Source organism: Lepidochelys kempii, chromosome 2 (genome assembly GCF_965140265.1).
Source record: "Lepidochelys kempii isolate rLepKem1 chromosome 2, rLepKem1.hap2, whole genome shotgun sequence".
NCBI lineage: Eukaryota > Metazoa > Chordata > Testudines > Cheloniidae > Lepidochelys > Lepidochelys kempii.
Window position 1 is genome coordinate 36,959,409 of NC_133257.1, and position 21,898 is coordinate 36,981,306.

The 21,898-nt window shown below is 40.8% G+C and overlaps 1 protein-coding gene across 2 annotated transcripts; it reads left to right on the forward strand.

Annotated features, from left to right (window-relative positions):
- Positions 1-77: 77 nt before the first annotated feature.
- SLC25A32 (solute carrier family 25 member 32) lies at positions 78-19,299 on the forward strand. 2 transcript variants are annotated; one of them, XM_073330395.1, is made up of 7 exons: positions 78-361; positions 4,335-4,485; positions 9,960-10,045; positions 11,288-11,448; positions 17,504-17,617; positions 18,297-18,442; positions 19,141-19,299. In XM_073330395.1, the coding sequence occupies exons 1-7, from the start codon at positions 184-186 to the stop codon at positions 19,274-19,276; spliced, it is 972 nt and encodes a 323-aa protein (XP_073186496.1). In that variant the 5' UTR covers positions 78-183; the 3' UTR covers positions 19,277-19,299. The 2 variants fall into 2 exon arrangements, with proteins under 2 accessions (XP_073186496.1, XP_073186497.1); XM_073330396.1 differs by lacking the exon at positions 78-361 and adding an exon at positions 482-710.
- The last annotated feature ends 2,599 nt before the right edge of the window (positions 19,300-21,898 follow it).

Below are 21,898 nucleotides of genomic sequence, written 5' to 3' on the forward strand. Positions count from 1 at the left end.
GTCAAGTCAGAGCTCACAGTAACGACCGGAAGAGCTGACGTCGGGCTCACGTGACACCCTCCCCAATCCCAACGTGTTGCCCGGCTCCACCCACCAGCGAGGGAGCTTGGTCGGCGCCAGGGGCTAGCCCTCCCCTATCCTCTGTCTCTGCCACGGGGCTGGTGGTGCGGTGGGCGAGGGCTGATGAGTGCGGCTCAGGGCACGCGGGGGCCGGTGCGCGCGGTGGAGTCTCCGCCGGCCCCGCCCTTGCGGCCCCTGTTCAGACACGTGCGGTACGAGAGCCTTGTGGCGGGTCTGAGCGGCGGGGTCCTCTCCACCCTGGTGCTGCATCCGCTGGACCTGGTGAAGATCCGCTTCGCAGGTGAGGCGGGCCCCCTGCTCCCCCCGTTCCCCTGCAGAGGGGGCACCCTCCCTGGACGGGCCACTACGCCTGCTGGAGCCACTCCCACTGGGGAAACTGAGGCACGGTGCGTAGCACAGCCTGGCTTCCAGTCTGCCTCTTCCCACCTTCGCTTCAGAGCATGGATTTGCCATGCTGCCGGAAGGTTAGAGCGAGCTGCGCAGGGGCGTGGTGCGTGCGGTGCCCGCTCTCCTTCCCCGGCGCCTACGGCTCTCCGAAACCAGCCACGACTCGAGACTTCTAGTGGGAGCAAAGGTCGAGGGGACCGGGGGGCTGCGATTACAGCAAAGCCTGGGATTGCGAATGTACTGTAAGCACGATCCAGCACAATACTGAGTAACACTAAACTTTAACTCAGGGGTTTTCTGGGGGTCGGGACTCCTCAGGGGGTCACGAGGTTATGACATGGGGGATCGCGAGCTGTCAGCCCCCACCCCAAACCCTTCTTTGCCTCTAGCATTTATAATGGTGTTAAATGTATTGAAAGGTGTTTTTAATTTATAAGGGGGAGTTTCACTCAGACGCTTGCTATGTGAAAGGGGTCAGCAGTATAAAAGTTTAAGAACCATCGCAATTTTGGTACATTGACTGGATCTAAGCACCTGTCAGAATACACTTAACCTTAATACACTATTATAACAAGTATTCGGTTATCTTGTTCATATATGACATGCAATATTAAATTCCTTATGTGTTAGATTAATTTCTCCCATGGTACATAACTGGGGAGTTTTACTGACTTTAGATCCAATAAATTAAATAGTAGAGACAAAAGAGTATTTAATTTAATCATAGAATCATAGAATATCAGGGTTGAAAGGGACCTCAGGAGGTCATCTAGTCCAACCCCCTGCTCAAAGTAGGACCAATCCCCAACTAAATTTAGCCCCATTATTGTAGGCTGTGATGCTGGTCAGCAGAGAATGAAGTTGGAATTGCAGTTTCTCTGCAGGGAAGGGTGTCCTCTTCTTTCCGATGAGCTACTGTTGATGTGGCTGATGAGTTGTTCTTCTGAAGCCTCTATTTTATCACATCTGTTTATATATAGGTTAAACAACTGCCTAATTTCTTTATATTTATTTCAAATGGATTTTTGGATAATTTAGCCTCCAAAATTAAATGTTGTGAATTTTTGAATTTACAAAATATGTTTTCTGTAACATTTAAAGATTCAAGTAGAATTGTACTTTTTTGGTGAGGATTTAAACACTTTTTCTTACAGTTACAGATGGAGCATTGTGTCAAGCATATGGACACCTGGAAAATACAACTGACTGTGTAGAAGAAAAATTGACTAGATTTCTGTTTATTATGAAAATCTTATTGATATATTAGCAGCAGATAGAATAGGTGGTGAAAAATAAACTAGTTTCAGTAGTCTTAAAGGTCTGGTAACCCAAGATATTTTAACAGGACAGTGTCCCTTCCTCTAAATCTTATTTTTTCTGACATCTAATACCACATTTTTGCCTTATTTTGGCAGTGATAGCTAGCTAAACTTCTCTATACCTCAGCCCAGCTCTTATTCCTAACTGTCACAGACCCCTCTAAGTTTTGCATTCCAACTTTGTTCTTGGGCTTTGACAGTTCCATTTTCGATTGTATTTGTGATTTCCCACGCCTTGGATGCTGGCTGTTTCTCAAGAGCTTTATGGTATGACTAGACAAAAGTCTGTATTCCAAACCACTGAGACTTGGACTCCTTCCCTCACCAGAATGGGCCCTTTACATGCTCTTTTCTGATTCCCAGAAATAATTTTGGGGGGGAGGGGGTGCGCATTCTGATGCCTCAGGTTTTTTTCTGCGCCAAGACCTCACCAAGGATAAAACCTCTTCTCTGCTCCATGTGATTCCTGCTGCTTGTGGCCTCAGGTGGTAGGTTTTAGCCCACAACATCACCGTCAATCAGTGCATTTTGAGCTGTCCCCCTGAATTATTGGTTGGAACTCTGATGCCAAATATGTGTCCACCCCACCAAGATGAATTCTCACCAAACAGCATAGATGGGATTTCATTTTTCATTTACCTAAGCCAGGGTTAAACCCAGAAGAGTCTCCAGCCTCTGCCTTCAACCAGGAAGTGGAATTAGGGACTGAGAAATGAGGATCGTGATTAAAAAAAACCTAAACTATTAATTAAAGAGAAGTTTAAAAACAAGTTTAGGGTAGGAGCTCCCACACCTCCAAGATCTCACTAGATTTAATTAGGGTGGTTAAGAAACCGTTAAAGTGAAATGCAATTGATAACCTGAGATTAAGATTATATTGGTAAACAACAACTTCACTGACCACCCTAATGTATGTTCCAGGCTCTGACTCCCCTGTTGTTTTGAGGTCCTGCTGATCCATTTCTTTTTTCAAACTTGGTCTTTGTCAGAACATATTATGTACATGAGGCGGGTCAGAGAATGGATGTAATAAACAGAAAATGCTGTCTGTGTTTTAGTTACCAAACTACCATTTCTGATGGGGGCATAGTTTCTCTGCATAAGCAGGCCAGGAAGCCACTCTGGTGGCAAAATTTTGAGCTGACTTCCTTGTTGTGACACAGGCTTAACAGAGTTGGGAAAGTTTGCTTTAGTTTGAAGTTTAGGTCACTCTGAACCCCACCTCTGGTTCCTGCTTTCGAGGTAAATTCCTTGTATCGCAAATACTGTAGCCATTAATTTTACAGTCTTATATTATAGTAAGAGCAGAAGCAACTGCTATAGTGGCTATAGTCAAGGCTACACAAACATTTCTGTTCCATCTGAAATCTCTCAGGCTAAAACTTTCCATAACTTCCATCTTTTCTTAAGGTGAATGTCTTTGAAAGTTTGGGCTAAAAACAGTTCAGCTGTTGAATAGAAAAGGGCCAAAGATACACTTTGTTCTAATTTAAAAAAAAAAATGCAATGCAGCCCAAGTAGTGAGGAGCGGCAGAGAAAAAGTTAGAATTTAGCATGGAAATAGCCTTTGATTGTTCTGGTGAAAACTGATTTTGAATTGACCGGATCATGACCTGTTGAAAATCCTACATCAAACGTGGATGATACATTTTAAATGGGAATTTCTTGCTAAAGTCATTATAAAAATTCCAAGGGACGAAAATCGTTTGGGGGAGAAAAGTAGTATTTGTCGAGGACCACAAAAATGTCAAAGATTATAGGTTAGATGTAGCATAAAACTCTTACGGCATTAATAAGACAAACTCCGTCCTCTGTAAAACTGACAAAATGCTTTAAGTCAAGGACGCTACTCATCTAAGGTACACTGCAGCAGAGTTACCTTCTCAGTGAGAGGTGCTTCCATCCTGTTGACCTTAGGAAGTCTGCAGAACAACTGCATCAATCCATTGTACAGTTCCCCAAACCTTAACTCACATTCACCTTCGGAATACAGCTACAGTAGAACCTCAGAGTTACAAACACCAGAGTTACGAACTGACCAATCAACCACACACCTCATTTGGAACCAGATGTATGCAATCAGGCAGCAGCGGGGGGTAGGGGGGAACAAATACAGTGCAGTAGTGTGTTAAATGTAAACTGCTAAAAATATAAAGGGAAAGATTTAAAAAAATAGATTTGACAAGGTAAGGAAAATGTTTCTGTGCTTGTTTCATTTAAATTAAGGTGATTAAAAGCAGCATTTTTCTTCTGCATACTAAGTTGCAAAGCTGTATTAAGTCAATGTTCACTTGTAAACTTTTGAAAGAACAACCGTAACATTTTGTTCACAGTTACAAAGAAAACCTCCATTCATGAACTGTTTGTAACTCTGAGGTTCTAGTGTAAATAGTTATGCCAGCGGGTTCACTACAGCTTTCTTTAACACTGCACATTTCCCTGCTCAGCCTAGAGAAAAAGGTATTTGCTTTGTAGTGTTTATACCGCACACTTTTACTCTTTATGGAATGTTGGGGTTTTTTTCAGTGTAATCTCTTTTTTAAATAGTGAGTGACGGGTTGGAATTGAGACCAAAATACAAAGGGATTCTACACTGTTTGATCACTGTCTGGAAGCATGAAGGACTACGTGGCCTGTACAAAGGGGTAACTCCAAACATGTGGGGTGCAGGTGCCTCCTGGGGACTCTACTTTTTCTTGTAAGTGGATCTGTAGAATATTAATATTCTATGCAAAGTGATCCTTGAATATGCAAAGTGAATCCTTGCACTTTGATTTTGGGGAGATGGTGAGGGTGCATAAATATAAATGTTTCCCTTTGTCATCACTTGATATTTTAAGTCTTATTTAGACTGTAAGCAGTTTAGGACAGGGATCTGTAACTGTTGTAAAGTATAGTGCATGCCTTGGAGGGTAGTTTGGCCTAATGAATAGAGTACTGGATTGGAACCAGGGTGGATTGATTTAAATCAGTTTTAATCATCCTTTAACCAACTGTACTCATGATCTATTTTAACTTAATCACGTTTAATGTTGTCTTGCGTTTGTACTTTAGTTATTTTCCTAAAGAAAGATTCATTCTCACTGGTTGGTATAACCATTCAAAATGTTGATTTACAACTAGATAAAGTCTTGACATGCAATATGGTATGTTTTTGCTAATCAGGAGAATGCACTATGTCTATACACTTACTTAGCAATTATTTAGTGTAAAACACATTGAGTCTTGGGTTTCTTACATTTTTATTAGAAAATTGTGAACGATGCATTTTATTTATTAGATTATTAATTTTTATTTGCATCTTTTCTAAGTATTTGAATAGAAATTGAAACTCAAGTACACAAAAACAGCATTTTAAAATAGTTTTTATTAGTTAAATAAAACTACCTTAAATGTACTGGATACATAAGAAAAAGATCATCAAAACATGCTTTGTATTAAAACTTATTGCTTTATTAAGGAAATACTACAGTGAATTGACACAATTATTTCTGGTCACCATGTCCTTCAAGATTTTAGAAGTAGTAGATCTCATCCTCACACCCCATTTTTATTCATGGATTGGAAGAGGGAAAACAAGTTTTCCTGTTGTTTTTCCAACTTCCAATCAGATTCTTTACTTTGATTGAACTATTTGAATAGACTAAAATTTAAAAAAAAAAAGTCTCTGCACCTGCAGAAGAGGGTACTGCTGTCAATAGCTGGTTTATCACTTCAGCAAATTCTGGTTTCAGGTGCTTAGCCAGTGACTTTGACCAGGTCAGTGGTTCAGCTTTCTTTAAAACTTTGTCAGCAAACATAGAAAACATAGCAGTGTAGGTCTATTAGGGTCCTCAAGGTGAGGTAGTCCATCCCTTCACAGTGAGGTAGGAGCAAGTATACCTAGACCATCCCTAATAGTTGTTGGTCTAACCTGTTCTTAAAATCTTCCCATTGCAAGAATTCCATAAATTCCCTTGTAACCTATTCTAATATTTAATTTCCTTATAGTTAGAAAGTTTTTCTTAATTCTTAATATCTAACCTAAATCTTCCTTGCTATAGCTTAAGCTAATTAGTACTTGTCCTACTCTCAGTGGATATGGAGAACAATTGATCACTGTCCTCTTTATAATGGCACTTAACATTATTTGAAGACTGTTACTGATTCAAGTGCCCTCCCCTCTCCCCCTGCTGTGTCAGGACTAAACGTATTCAGTTTTTTAAAACCTTCCTCGTAGGTCAGGTTTTCTAAACCTTTCATTATTTTGTTGCTCTCCACTGTCCAATTTGTTCATGTTTTCTTAATGCCTGGTGAACACAACTGGACACAATACTCCAGCTGAGGTCCCCAGTGCTAAGTAGAGCAGAACAATTACCTTCTATGTCATACATACCACATTCCTATTAATACACCCCAGAATAATATTAGCCTTTTTCACAACTGCATCACATTGCTGGCTCATATTCAATTTGTGATCCACTATGCCCCAGAGTGTCTTTTCAGCAGTACTGCTGCCTAGCCAGTTATTTCCATTTGATTTTTCCTTCCAAAGTGTAGTACTTTGCACTTGCCTTTACTGACTTTCATCTTGTTGATGTCATGAAAATTCTCCAATTTGTCAAGGTCATTTTGAATTTTAATCCTGTCCTCCATAGTTCTTGCTACCCTTCTCAGCTTGGATTTTATAAGCATTCTCTCTGTTCCATTATCCAAGTCATCATCAATGAAAATGTTGAGGAGTTCTGTACCCAGGACAGAACTGCAGGGCCCCACTAGGTACATTCTCCTGGTTTGACAGTGAGCCATTGATAACTACTTTTTGAGTACAGTCTTTCAACCAGTTGTGCACTCACCTTATATTTATTTCATCTAGACTGTATTTCCCTAGTTTGCTTATAAGAATGTCACGTGGGAGAAGCCTTATTAAAATGAAGGTGTAGCACATCTATAGCTGTTCCCAACCACTAGGCCAATAACTGTCAAAGAAGGAAATTAGGTTGGTTTGGCAAGATTTGTTCCTGACAAATCTACGTTGGCTATAGCGTATTACCCTATTATCCTCTAGGTGCTTACAAATTGATAGTTTAATCATTTTATTCCAGTGTCTTTCTAGGTATCAAAGTTAGGGTGACTGGTCTATAATTCATTGGGTCCTCTTTGTTTCCTTTTTAAAGATAGGTATTAGGTTTGCTCTTTTCTAGTCCATTGTGATCTCACCTGTCTCCAATAAATCCTTGAAGATATTCACTAACGGTTCTGAGATTGCTTCAGCTAGTTCCTTAAATACTCTAGGGTGAATTTCATAAGGCCCTGCTAACCTGAACAAATTTAACTTGTTCTTTTCCTGTTCTGGCTTGTGTGCCTTCCCCTGTTGTAAATGTTATGTTAAGTGTCTGGTCACAATTAACCTTTTTAGTGAAGACAGGAGCAAAATAAGCATTAAAGAGTTCAGCCTTCCCAGTGTCATCCATTATTAGCTCTCCTTCACTGGTAAGTTGTGGACCTATGCTTGCCTTCTTCTTTTTCTTGCTCCTACTGTATTTATGGAACCTCTTCTTATTGCCTTTTACATCCCTTGCTAGGTGTAATTCATATTGTGGCTTAGCCTTTCTGATTTTGTCCTTGCATGCTTGCACTATTCTTTTGTACTCATCCCTTGCAATTTTTTCATATTTCTACTCTTTGTCGATTCCCTTTTGATTTTCAGGTCATTAAAGAGCTCCAGATGGAGCCATATTGGCCTCCTAATATTCTGTTTAGCTTTCCTTGGCATCAGGATAGTTTGTTGTGCCTTTAATATTGTCTCTTTGAGAAATCGACAGGTCTCCGGAACTCCTTTAACATGTACTACTTACATTAAAAAGTATGTTTTATTTCCTTTTTGTGGTTATAATTTCAAGTTTAATTTTTTAAAAATCAAATTTTTAATCTAAATCAGATTTTTCTTTTTCTTTTTTTTTATTATTGATTTTTATTCACTCTGTCTGGGATTCAGGAGACCTGGATTCTATTCATGGCTCTGCCACTGGCCTGCTGGGTGACCTTGGGCAAATTATTACCTCTATGTGCCTCAGTTTCCTCGTCTGTAAAATGGGGAGGATAATGATATTGACCTCCCTTGTAAAAGGCTTTGAGAGCTGATGGAAAGTACTGTATAAGAGCTAGGTTTTATTATTATGATGCTGCAGAAATATTAAATAACTTTACTTGTAGCTTGTCTGTCTTCAGTGGAAAATGGTGAACAGCAGATTCCCCAGGATCTGTACTGGTACCTGTGCTGTTCAACACATTAATTAATGATCTGGAAAAGGGAGTGAACCATGAAGCAGCAAAATTTGCTGCTGATAGAAAATTATTCAAGATAGTTCAGTCCAAAGCAGACTTTGAGGAGTTACAGAGGAATCTTACAAAACTGGGTAAGAAAATGGCAAATTAAGTGAGATCTTGGAGTAACTGTGGATAGTTCTTTGAAAACTTCCACTTCATGCCCAGCAGCAATCTAAAAGTCTCTCAGTATGTTAGGAACTATTCGGAAGGGGATAGAAAATAAGGCAGAAGATACAATACCACTTTATAAATCCATGATGTGCCCACACCTGGGATACTGTGTCCAGTTCTGTTTGTCCCCTCTCAAAAAGGATATAGTGGAACTGGAAAAGGTTCAGAGAAGAGCAACAAAGATAATCAAGGGTATGGAATGGCTTCCATATTAGGAGAGACTAAACAGATAGGGGGTGTTCAGCTTGGAAAGGAGATTTCTAAGGAGAGAGATGAGGGGTCTATAAAATCATGAATGGTGTGAAGAAAGTGAATAGAAAAGTGAAACCCTTTCCAAAAACTAGGGGTCACCCTATGAAATTGATAAGTTTAATACAAACGAGGAAGTGCTTTTCACACAACATGCAATTAACCTGTGGAACTTATTGCCATGGGATGTTGTGATGGCCAAAAGTATAACAGTTCGAAAAAGAACTGGATTGGTTCATGGAGAATAGGTCCATCAATGACTATTAGCCAAGCTCCCTGTGTGCCCCCACCCGCGTCGCCTACGTCCGGGCCAGGGGTGGGCAAACTACAGCCTGCAGGCCAAGATTGCCCCCCCTGGTGCCGCGAGTGCCGCGCTGCTCCTGGCATCACGTCCCTGTGGGGGTTGGGGTGGCACAGAGGGCTCTGTGCGTTGCTTCCAGGCACTGCCCCCTGCAGCTCCCATTGGCCAGGAACGGGGAACCGCAGCCAATGGGAGCTTCGGAGAAGGTACCTGGAGGAGCAGCAAAAGCAGCGCATGGAGCCACGTGCCCCACCCCTCCTCCAGGGGCCACAGGGACGTGGTTCTGGCTGCTGAGCGGGGCCAGGGCAGGCAGGCAGGGAGTCTGCCCTGACCGCTGCCACCCTGGAGCCGCTCTAGGTAAGCGGCGCCTGGCCGGAGCCTACACCCCTCCTGCACCCCAACTCCCCGCCCTGAGCCCCCTGCCGCACCCTGCACACCTCCTGTACCTCAACTCCCTGCCCTGAGTCCCTGCCGCACCCTGCACCCCCTGGGGGCAGGGAGGGAGCAGAGTTGGGTTGGGGACTTCAGGGAAGGGGTTGGAATGGGGGCGGGGCCTCAGGGAAGGGGTTGGAATGGGGGCGGGGCCAGGGGCAGTGTGGGGGTGTCAGTGATGAGGCCCTCAGGCCAATGCTGTAGTCCTCATGTGGCCCTCGTGGTCATTTGAGTTTGAGACCCCTGATCTAGAGCTTATTCTCTTCTGACTTCCACCTGTTCACCTCCCAGTGAAAGTTCACTCAAAATCCAGAATGCAGACCAGAGGGCATGAGGTCAATCCAGCAGATAAAGATTGATGTAATGTAGTGCTAGAAAATGAATACCTACCACCTAGGTTTTATGAAGAGGCAGTCTTTTGTCTTATAAGCATCTCATACAAACTAATTCTTCGCTTAAGATAAAAATTACAGGGTGCAGTCCCGTTGTTGTCATCTAGGAATATTCTGTCACTTTAAAGAGTACTGTTGTAAAAGATATTTAAATAGCCTAAAGCTACAATTCAGCAATTTGTATTGCATCTGACTGAGACAGGTTAATCTCTGACTCTGTCTGCTCTCTAATGGGCAATGGTGCATAAAGTAATCTTTAAAAACCTTTTCCTAAATGATCTGTATTTCTTCTATCTAAATATGTTTTACCTCTTCCAGCTATAATGCCATCAAAGCCTACAAGGAGGAAAGAAAGCTGGAAGGTCTTGGTGCAACCGAACACCTAGTGTCAGCTGCTGAGGCCGGTGAGGAAAATGCAAGCGAGATTAATGTTTACCTTCAGCCTGTCCATATGCTGTTTTTGCCTTTGTCTGTCAATGTTGCTTTTTCTTCCAGATGGCAAGTGCAAGTGTTTCAGTCCAGCTGCATTCACTTATAAAGTAATAAATAATTTAATACTGTTTGGTTGGACAGCTGTGTGTTCTACATTTTTATTCATAAATAGCAACCACTAAAATGTTTTATGGCTGCCTAGCCCTCTTTTCTTAATATTTTATACAAATTCTAGTGCATAAACTATATGCAGCTGTTCAATAAAAGGCCAAAATTTATTAAACACATCCTTGTAATATAATGTATTAGTGTTAATTTTGTGCACTTAGAATGACACACAAAAGCAGATATAGGACCAATCAGGCACCCATTGAAGGCAGTACAATAACTTGGTTGGCTTTAATAAGCAGTGGATTGGACCTGTAGTGTCAATAAGATCTTGAATTCAGATACATTTAATTCTTAAAGAATAAAATGGATCTGAATTCCAGAACTTATCGACACTACAGGTCCAATCCAATGCTCAAAATATCTTACCTACAAAATAAAAATATCTGATCTCTGCAATTTTTAATCTAAGTCATTTCTAGTGTTCTTGTACACATTTCTTTGATATAGATGGTAATCTTGGAGCTTTGGAAGAGTTCTTGTTGCAGTATTACAATTTAATGTATATCCTTAGTTTGTCATTACTTTACAGTCCTATGACTTAAAGTAATCTGTAAAGCTACATCAGGTCAAACATTCTGACAGAGCGAGGTGGTTCATTACATGGACACTTTATTTCTGTGCCCCCTTGTTTAATTTTGAAATTTTGTGTGCCATAAGGCTAAATTGAGATAATTAAAGCACAAATAAAATAATACTAGCTGCTTATGTCCAGATTCCACCATTTGGACCCTGGTGGACTAAAGGAGGAGATATCCACTAGCCCCAATGTAAAGGATACACAGGGAGCCCTGTGGTCTGCAGCATGCTTTTCTGCACAGACTCCCCAAATTGTACCAGTTTCCCCTCCCACCCTCTGTTCAGCAGAACTGTTGCAGCAGGATTTGGCTCTCAAAGTTAAGAGGAAAAGAGTGGGATGCTTACATTTTTCTTGTTTAGTGCTCTTGTAGGATGGGGGGGTGTGTGTTTTGTACTGAATTGAACAAAGGGGTACAAACTTTCAGAGTGGCATTCATAATATTAGTCTAACTTCCATCTGTTCTTAGGAGTCATGACCCTCTGTATCACAAACCCAATATGGGTAACGAAGACACGGCTTGTGTTACAATATGATGCTGGCATTGATTCATCAAAGCGCCAGTACAAAGGAATGTTTGATGCTCTTATAAAGATATACAAGCTCGAGGGTATACGTGGTTTATACAAGGTAATATAATTTGACATAATGGAGAAGAATTCTGGAATTTATCATGGGTGTAATAGCACTGTGGCTCTTGTGGAATTGGAAAGTTGTTACATGTTACTATAAAAGCTACCTTTCATCATCTCATAAGCCTATTTCTACCACACCAGAGGATTGCAGCAAAAAAAGCTTATAATGGTAAGTAAAGGTTGCAGAAGGATAAGCAGTAGTGAAACTGGAAGAGGGAAGACTATGGGGTACGTGGACAAAAGCATTGTGGGCTGAAACTCAGATGAGAGGAATATGACTAAAATAGAAAAGTTGAATCGAGAACTGCTTTTGTTTAATGATCATGAATTTTTCTTCTGTAGTATTCTCTTCTAGTCGTTGGAGGAGAGAGGTGGTGGCAACAGAGCATAATTTCTAGGGCAGATTGGTGCTGTTACTGGTCAAACTGTTCCCCGTCATCCAATCCCATCTCTCTGTCTGTCTTTCTGACATCTCATGAATGTCCAACCATCATCTTAAATGCAGTGTGACTGAAACAGAGTTATTAATCTTCCCTCCATTACTATGGACAATACTGCAGTCGCCTCCCACATCCCATTCCCAGGCATTTAGGCCTGTAATGTGTCATCTTCAGCTCTGGATCCACACATTTTGTAGGATTTTAAATTTGGCTACAACTACTAGCTACACAACTGCAAATATGGCTTTTATTCTTTTGGTGTGAGAATTTATTTAGGGAAACAAAATACCAGCTTGATTTGAACTTGGTTCTGCGTTCCTTCCTTCAGGCCATGACATTAGGACAGTCATGGATACCTTGGAGACCTGAAGAACTCTGGTTCTTCTAATCCAGCTAATGCGGAGGAACAGGCTTACTGACTCTTAGCAACTATGGGTAGGTTACTGAATGTTAATCTCCCTTATTTGCTGCGGGAAACCTGATCCCAGTCTCTGAGATTGTTGTAGCAGGTACCAATGAATGCCACGTTCTGATAACTCTGAAACAAAATATTTCACTTACTCCTTAACCTGAAGTTGCTGGGATTCTTTGGTGTGCCTGGATAAATGTTTGTTCTGTTCCATGTAGATCAGTTCTAATTTCTTGCATCTGTTAGGACTTCTTAAATTCTGTTCCATTGGGTTGCCTTTCAGATTTTCCATGTGTTTAGTATGTGTCTTGGCTTTGGATGCTTCTCTCTAATGCTAATCTTACGTGCAAGAGTAGGCATCCAAGCTAGGTACTTCCTTTGAAAGAGCCTATAATAGCTGTTATCTAAAGAAGGTTACCCACATAAGTATCCACATCAAGCAACTTTTGCTTGAGATTAGGCCTGTTTCAGCCTGTTATATTCTAGTCTAGAGTAGTTAAGGCCTTTTCTTTTTAAAGAAATTAAAGCATGGAATGACTTTCCCTGCTGCTTCATCCTCTGTGCGCCATGTTTGAAGCTTTGTGAAGTTTTGTTTAGTATGAACTAGAGTCTGTGACCTACGAACACAAAGCTTCAGAGTAACAGCCGTGTTAGTCTTTATTCTCAAAAAGAAAAGGAGTACTTGTGGCACCTTAGAGACTAACTAATAGCTTACCAGCAGGAGAGTGAGGTAGGGGGAGAGAAAACCTTTTGTAGTGGTAAACACCCATTTTTTCATGGTTTGTATGTATATAAACATCTTCTGTATTTTCCACAGTATGCATCGATGAAGTGAGCTGTAGCTCACGAAAGCTTATGCTCAAATAAATTGGTTAGTCTCTAAGGTGCCACAAGTACTCCTTTTCTTTTTGAGAACACAAAGCTGTATTCAGTATTCTCTTCAGATAACCATTTTTGCAGATGAATAAGGTACACTTCCTCATTCTCCACAGTTGTGTCTAACTGATTCTTATCTCTCATATTTCACTGCCTATGTTTCTCTTCTTTAGCTTGTGGGCTGCAGTCTTCCTCTGGTGGATGAGTGACTTGGAATCTAGCCCTCCAGCCAAACCACAGTAAAGAGTTCTCCGTCTGGACTCTAATTATCCCAAAAGCAAAATGCATCTCTTTCGCACCCCACTTACCCAGGGTTGCCCTCTCTGAACTGAACAGTTTCTTTTGCAATCCCTGAAAAAGCTTTCTCTTTAGCCTGTTGTGCACATGGCCTTGCATCCACAATTTTCAGGCCTGCCTGGGATTGGTAGTTCATTTGCCCTGTTGATACAGGGTTCCTCAATAACTTGCCTTTCCTGAATTAAGCAGGTTTTTTTTTTTTTCTTGATCCTCCCCAGGCCAAATCAGTAGTCATTCTATTGATGCGGGGTGAAGGAGGCTTCATTCAACCCAGCTTGTGGTCCCAAAATAAGCACAAGTGCCCAGTGCCAGGTCTCAAGCCTGCACCCTTACTATATTGCCTCAGGCCTTTTCCTTCAGATACTTGATGCTCAAGTTCTGTTCTCTTCACCTGCCTGTTTCTTTAGTCTATCCACAAGGTTGTTTCTTTGGTGAAGAGACCAGAGAGAGGGGCTCTGCCAAACTGAGGCAAGAATAGTTCTCTGTTTATAGCCTAGCTGTCACATGATATGCCCTGCCCATCATTGCCTCCTGGAGACTTCATCTGCCAGAATTCCCTTGTTTGAAAGGGTTGAGGCCCAGTAAACAGCAAGCTGGTCTTACCAGGTCTTAAAAGAGCCAGCACAGTAATCCCAGGCCTGAGCATGCCAAATCATGATTTAGGCCCCAAAAATATCATGAGGTTGGCTTAAAAATAATGAGATTTAAAATATACTAATTTTTTTGGTTCTCTATTTGACTTGGTGACTTCAAGGTTCATGTTCTTTAGCTTTTCTCCATAACCATTAGGGCTAAAATCTTAAATTAAAAAATAAACAGATTCTCATATAATCACAAGACCCCAGGTGCTGGGGTTTTAAGAAAAACACCGAATATTGTGAAACTCATAATAAAATCACTTGAGTTAGCATGTCAGCTATATAGTCCATTTTGTGTTTTTCCTTAGATTAAAGCTACTGATTAACAATAAATCCTTTGTTGAGCGGATATGTAAACATATCTTGAAAGGGACTATAGCAGAGATTTTTTTTTTAAGTATCATGCCTTGGCTACTGCAGTCTCCTCCTCAGATGCCTCCAAACTTGCATCCTTCGAGATCATCTGAGTTCAGGGTGAAGTGACAGCAGCAATTAGAAATAAAAAAGCAAAATGTAACACATGGAAAAGGAGGGAGTAGATAGCTTCCCTTATCAATTTTTTGCACTTCATAATTTGTAATTCATTGATTCCAAAGAATACAAGGGAAAAATCCATGGCTGGCAGGGCTAAGGACAATAAGTAGACGTTTTTAATTATATTGGGAACAAAATCCTAGCAATGATATAGACCCATTGAAATGCTATAATTGTTGATTATGGAGAAAAGGAAGAAGTGTTCAATAAATATTTCTGTTCTGTATTTGGAAAGAATCAGGATGATGCTCTCATCATATGACAATGATAATACATTCCAGTCCATCAGTAACTGAGAAGGATGTTAAACAACATCTGCTAGTGATAAATTTGTCTGAGTGCAAGTTATCCAGGCGTGCTGATGTGAGAGTCCTAAAAGAGTTGGCTGAATAAGGGAAAAGCTGACATTGAATTCAACTGGTCGAGTAGTAAAAGATGGGAATATAATTAATGCTAGTCAACATGTGTTTAGGGAAAATAGGTCTTGTCAAGCTTGATATTCGTCATCTTTTAGATTAAAAGTTTGATAAAAGTAATTGCGTAGATATAATATACATAGTACAGCGCAACATTCTCATTAAAAAATTAGCATTATATAGTCTCTATAGAATTCACATTAAATGGATTAAGAAGTGGATAACTGATAGATCTCAAAAAGTAGTCGTCAGTGAGGAATTTTTGAATGTAGGGGTGTTTCTAGTGGGGTTCCACAAGGATTGGTAGTAGGCCCGATGCTATTCAGCATTTTCATCAGCAACAAATAAATAATATAAAATCACTACTGATAAAACTTGCAGAATTGCTGGGCCGAGCTTCCCTTAAAAGGCCAGCCATCCTGTGATGTATTCACAAGAACGGAACCTGGCGACTGGCAAGTAGTGATCACTGCTAATAACTGGCTAAGAACCTGAACTCATTCTTTTGGATTTGTTACCTTGTCTCCCCTAGCCAATTATTTGTCTTGTCCGCTTGTAGCATAGTCTAAAAGACATGACTTCTCCCCGTCCTGCATTCCCCCAAGCACCTCAGAAGGTACACACTCGGGAGGGGTTGGGTGTGCTTGACCTCTTGAGGTCCAGGGTCATTTTGCCATTGTGGGTCTCTGTGTTGAACTCACAACTCCCCGCACTGTAGATCTGGATTATTCAAACTGCTACTCCATCAGCGGTGCCTCCTGGGAAATAATGGGTAACCCACCCTAACGGGATACCATACTCCATTCATAAATAAGTACACAATTCTCAAATTACCAAACAACTCCAGTAAGCTTTATATAAACAATAGAAATTATAAACACAAAAAATGTCAAGAACAAAATATACTAAATAAATATATATGAACATGGATAGTTTTTTTTAAATATATACAAAGCCGTCTGTAGAGGATGCTCTAAACCTCTTTTTATATCTCTTTTGGTCACTTAAAACAACCACCCACAAAGTCTCCCTGACTCTAGTTATTATGTCAGCCCTCTAACACAGGGGTTCTCAAACTGGGGGTCAGGACCCCTCAGGGGGTCACGAGATTATTACATGCGGGTGCGGTCGCGAGCTGTCAGCCTCCACCCCAAACCCTACTTTGCCTCCAGCATTTATAATGGTGTTAAATATGTTAAAAAGTGTTTTTAATTTATTGGGGGAGGGGTCTCGCTCAGAGACTTGCTATATAAAAGGGCTCACCAGTACAAAGGTTTGAGAACCACTGCTCTAACGTGTCAGTCCCAAGTCCAGGTACCTATCAATGGTGCACTTGTAGACATTGCAGGCACTGTGGCCTGGTGTCTTGTCTGAGGGGGTCCAGTGATCCACAGAGCGATCTGAATCTTGGAAATAGCTGGGATGATCTGAATCCTTCTCTTCTGGGGTAACAATCTTAGACACCAGCTTTTTGCTTTTCCTCCTGGGTGAAGTAACTGTTCGTGATCAGGCTGTTGGCTGTGGCAGCCAGCTGAACTGTTCATCAGGCAGTCACTGCCCTCAGAGTGGCATGGCAGACCCTGTGGAAGCCCAGTTCAATGGAGTTTCCCAACTAAGGATTGGGAAAATTGGAAAAAAAAAAAAGTCAATCTGTGAGGGGAGCTGGATGCTCCCTTCCTGTCTGGTGCTCTCCGCCACCATCTCACTCACCCTTTCCGATGTCGCCTTAAAGGAGGGGCTACCTCCTCCTTGTCTCTTTCTCAACTATTTGTAGTGTTTTAGTCGTGCTGGTCCCAGGATATTAGAGACACGAGGTGGGTGAGGTAATAGCTTTCATTTTATTTTATTTAGAAGAGCTCTGTTTAGCTGGAAAGTTTGTCTCTCTCTCCAACACAAGTTGATGCAATAAAAGATATTGTCTCATCCACCTTGTCTATCTACACTGTTACCCAGAGGGATACAGAACCATCTTCTCTCTCCCAGATCCCTGGGGTAGAGAACCAATCAGAAGTCCCCTGTGTCGGGACATCTGGAGCTGCTGGTTTAGTTTCCTCCTTCCAGCCTCCTCTCTGCTTAAGAGAGGGTTGACTGACAACAGAGCAGCAGTGCTTCTGGGATGCAGTCTTCAGCCCTGGCTGGCCCAGATAAGTTTCACCCCCTTATGGCAAGGAGGCGGGGGGGGGCGGTTTACAGCTGTAAACTCTGTGTGGCAGGGGCTGATGTTTAGATAGACGTTTTTGTATGGTATGTAGCACAACAGGGCCGAACCTGGTTGTAGTCTTTAGGTTTTACAACAATATAAATGAGTTGTGTGTATTGGGAGGGGAGCGCAGAGCATATGTTGGAATAAGCAGATGCAAGCAGGTTGTCTAGCTTTCAAGGGTTACAGATTAACCTGTTTTTTTTTGTTGTTTTTGTTTTTTTAATAAAAATGTTTTAGGGATTTGTGCCTGGTCTGTTTGGAACTTCACATGGAGCACTTCAGTTCATGGCATATGAAAATCTGAAATTGAGATACAATAAGCATAGAAACAGACTATTGGATACAAAATTGGTAAGTTGCCTAAAATCGAAACATTTATCTTTTTATAGTATGTGAGTATATGGAAACCAGAACTGTAGATCTAGAACATAGATCAGATGAGAGTGTACTGTTTGTGCAATTGCCACAAACTACCAATTGGTTAGCTATTAATGTTATGTTAACTTTTGGCAGATCACATAGGAAAAATAAGGAAAATACTCATTGTTTTTTCACTTTCGGTACAAATTACCTCATCACAAGACAGTTAGCACTGTTTTTTTACATGTTGGAGTAATCTACTTTTCATCTGAGAACTTGGGAAATCTTGTTTGTTTTTGTTTTGTTGTTAAATTAACTTTTGGGAGAATGCTTGTAGTTCCACAAATATAAACAAATAAAAAAGTAGCTATACCAAAAAAGTAATTTATAATATACTTTTTAGGATATTACTTAAGTATGCTATTGAACTTGTGGTATAAATGAGAGCATCCAGTATAATCAGGTTTTACACCAAAATAAGTACATCTAATGCTAGTATTAATGTGTAATAAACATCAGCACTTCTTGGAACCTGTATACCCTTCTTATAGAAAAAAAATCTAGAGTACTGCTCCGTTCATGCTTTAAAAAGCAGTGTGATCGTTCCCAGCATTTTTAGTTGTCTGTAATTTGACTTAAACTAACATTGGTAACTTTCTTACAATTTTAGACTGCTTTAGAATACATTACCATGGCAGCACTATCCAAAATATTTGCTGTATCAGCAACATACCCATATCAAGTAGTGCGAGCTCGTCTTCAGGATCAACACAATCGGTACTCTGGAATGGTTGATGTTATTCGCAGGACATGGAGGTAGGCATAGAGAAGTAAGAATGCAATTCTGTGAAAATGACCTCACCTTAATCAACAGATCTGCTCCCGGTCTGTAGTCAGTGTTGTGTCTGCTGACTTCAGTGACACATTTTTATTACTGTTTTTTTTCTGTTAGCTGTGTTGGTTCTGCAGGGCCAAGTGTGAATTGGATTCTGTTCCTCCTAGTACATCACCTGCTCAACGGAGTTATTTACTTAGGGCTTGTCTTCACGTACAGCACTACATCAGCACAGCTGCACTGGTGCGCCATTGCAGCACTTTAGTGAAGACGCTAACATACTATTGGGAGAGCTTCTCTCCTCAGCCTAGTTAATCCACCTCCCCGAGAGGCGGTACCTATGTCAATGGGAGACGGTCTCGCGTTGACATAGCAGTTTCTACAAGGAGGGTTCGATCAGTGTAACTACATTGCTCAGGGGTGTGGTTTTTTCGAACCCCTGAGCGATGTAGTTATACTGCTATAGATCTGTAGTGCAGACCTGGACTTAGTTAAATCTGTACAAACTCTTCGTAGTCAGTGGGGTTGCACAGGTGCAAGGGCTAGAATTTGAAGACAATGGATAGGTGTAAAACTGAATATTGGGGACGGGGAGAGACATCCTGGGCTTCCATGTTTGTTTGTCTCAGTGATTTTTCATTCAAATCTGCTTAAAAATGTTCTTTCCCACCCCCCAAAGGAAAGAAGGAGTTCATGGATTTTACAAAGGGATCGTCCCCAATGTGATCAGAGTGACTCCTGCCTGCTGCATTACCTTTGTAGTGTATGAAAATGTATCAAATTTTTTGCTTAATTTTAGAAAAGAGAATAATTAAATTAAGCTAGAAGTTTGCATCCAGTGGAGTTTACTGTCCTTTATTTTTTGAAACTTGTAATCCGAGAGAAATATTGTACAACTGTCTAGCTTGAGATTGTGAACTGCTCCAGTAATCAATGCAAGAATTTGGAGAGAACAACCCAAACTGCCTTCTCTTCTATTGGAGCTCTCCTGACCCCTCTATTTCCCTCTTCTCTGTGAATCAGCAGCCTCTGCCTGAAACAGCTGTTCCCATTCCAACCTTAAAACAGCACAGTGACTGTAAAAAGCCAGTCTTGCAACAGCCATGTCCTTCAGTGAACTGATCTCTCTAAATCAGCTTTTCCTATACAAGCGCAAGAAGCTGATGATGTCCAGGGTTAATTGAGTGGGTTTGTAAGGACATCAAAAGTTGTGACAGGTTCCAGATGTATCAAACACAGGGCCTCTCTTTGGCTGTGACCCAACAGAACTGTGTACATGCTCGTCCTCATGGTGGTCTGGAGTTTTCTAAATCCCATCCATGTGTAATTTGTCAGGTTTCAGAATGACGAATGCCCTGACTGCAGTGTGTGTGCAGTGCAAACCCTGACTCACTGGAGGAGACTGTGCGGGGGACAGCACAAACATTTAATTGGGGATTGGTCCTGCTTTGAGCAGGGGGTTGGACTAGATGACCTCCTGAGGTCCCTTCCAACCCTGATATTCTATGATTCAGAGTACCTTTAAGGTACAGTGTGGCTGGAGACAGTAAGGAGGAGGGCTGTTCACCCAGCCCATTATATTAAAATCTGCTAGACCTCCAGTTTTAGTATAATGTCCAAGGCATATTGCAAAATGTTTGCAGCATCAGACCTAAATCAGCGGTTAATGTGTCGCTGGCCACTTCTCCAGTTTTTCCTCTTTAGAGGGAAAGATAAAGTCCCTCTTAGTTACAGAGATTACATGTAAACTCCAGGTTGAGTTTCAGACACATAGACATGTTTAATAAATAGCTTGATGCTTTTGCACTAGTTTTTGTAAATAACAGTAGTTTTCAAAGTCTTATTTTAAAGATGGATATTTCAAAATGTTGGTCTTATTTATTCAGGTTATTGCTTAATACCACAGCGTAGTCTTCCACCATAAGCACCATTTGAAACAGCGGTGGCATCCCAGGGGTCAGGATCAAGGGTACATGCTTTTCAGACTTTAGTTATTTTTAATTCTGCATCAGGAAAATTCTTTAACTACAATGAAAGCATTCAATTGTTTTGTATAAAGTATCAAATGAGAGTCAGGAGTTAATAAATGTAAATACAAGAATTATTCAGCCTGTAAGTTAAATAACTTGGAGCCAGGCAACTGGTTTACCTTTTTTATTGCTTAGGAAATTGATTATTCTGGAAGCTCATCCTTTCATAGTAAGCTAATGTAACTTATGACAAGTTCCTTATACATAAGAATTAATTTGGAGCTGAGGAATTGATTTCATTTTATGACCCTGGAATTTAGGACATTGCAAACGTTAAAATGTTGAGCATTCTTAATTCAACCATTTGAAGAGTAGCTTGATATTGAGAGGAATGTTTGTTTCAATTGACTAATCTGACTGCCTTCTTGGGTAATCTTTTGTGCATGTTTAAGGCTTTAATAACTAAGCTTCTTGGGGCAGGGACTATCTTTGTTCTGTGTTTGTACGACACATAGCATTGTGGGGTCCAGGTCTGTGACTAGAGCTCCCAGGTGCTACAGTAATACAAATAATAAATAACCCATTTCTACTCCCACTCACACAGACCTGAGAACATAAATGTCTAAATTATGAAATTGCTGGCATTCAGCGGAGATGGGATACTGTTAGGGTTCCATTAGCTAGCCTTCTTTATTATATAGGCATTTTTTATATTTACATTTGAATGATAACTGAACTTACTCTAAGGCCACCATGTGAATTACGAAGCTTAACATCTCTGTATAATGCAGTTGTTAACTTTGTGTGCCTTATGAGGTTTTTATTTAAGAACATATCAAGTACATAATATGTAGGACTAATTCAATAGGGCATTGTGGTGTTAACCACTCGAAGATCAGAATATACTTTGAAATCCCATGAAGACAGTGGCAATGAACAAAGGTCTGGGGAGATCTATCAGCTGTATAGCTTGCTGGACTTCAGCAGCAGCACTGATGATATTTCCAGGTAGAAGAGCCTGACAGCCCTCCTAGCTTTAGGTTCGTTTATATAGTACCAACTTACTGCAAAATGGAGGTAGAAATTTGAGAGGGAAATGCTGTGACAATCTTAAAGAAATATGTATTGTATATTCTCTTCAGAACGTCGCTGAGCCAAAGTATTTCTTTTAAAAAAGTTAAAATGTGAATCTAAGCTGTGCAGGATTTTTTCTTTTTAATTCTAGGGAAAATTAGTCATTACACTTTCGCATGTTATACATGCTTTGTGACTTTTCCTTTGGTTTGGCTTGGCTCTTCAGTGCAAAATTTGAGTTCTTTCTAACCACTTAACTTTTTTTTACGTTGTAAAAATTTAAGAGCCCTACTTTTGTTGGTACTGTCACTTGACAGCTGCATTTTGGAGTGAATACTTAAAATGCTACAGTTAGCTATGAGACATGCTGAATGATCAACATGATCATTTTAT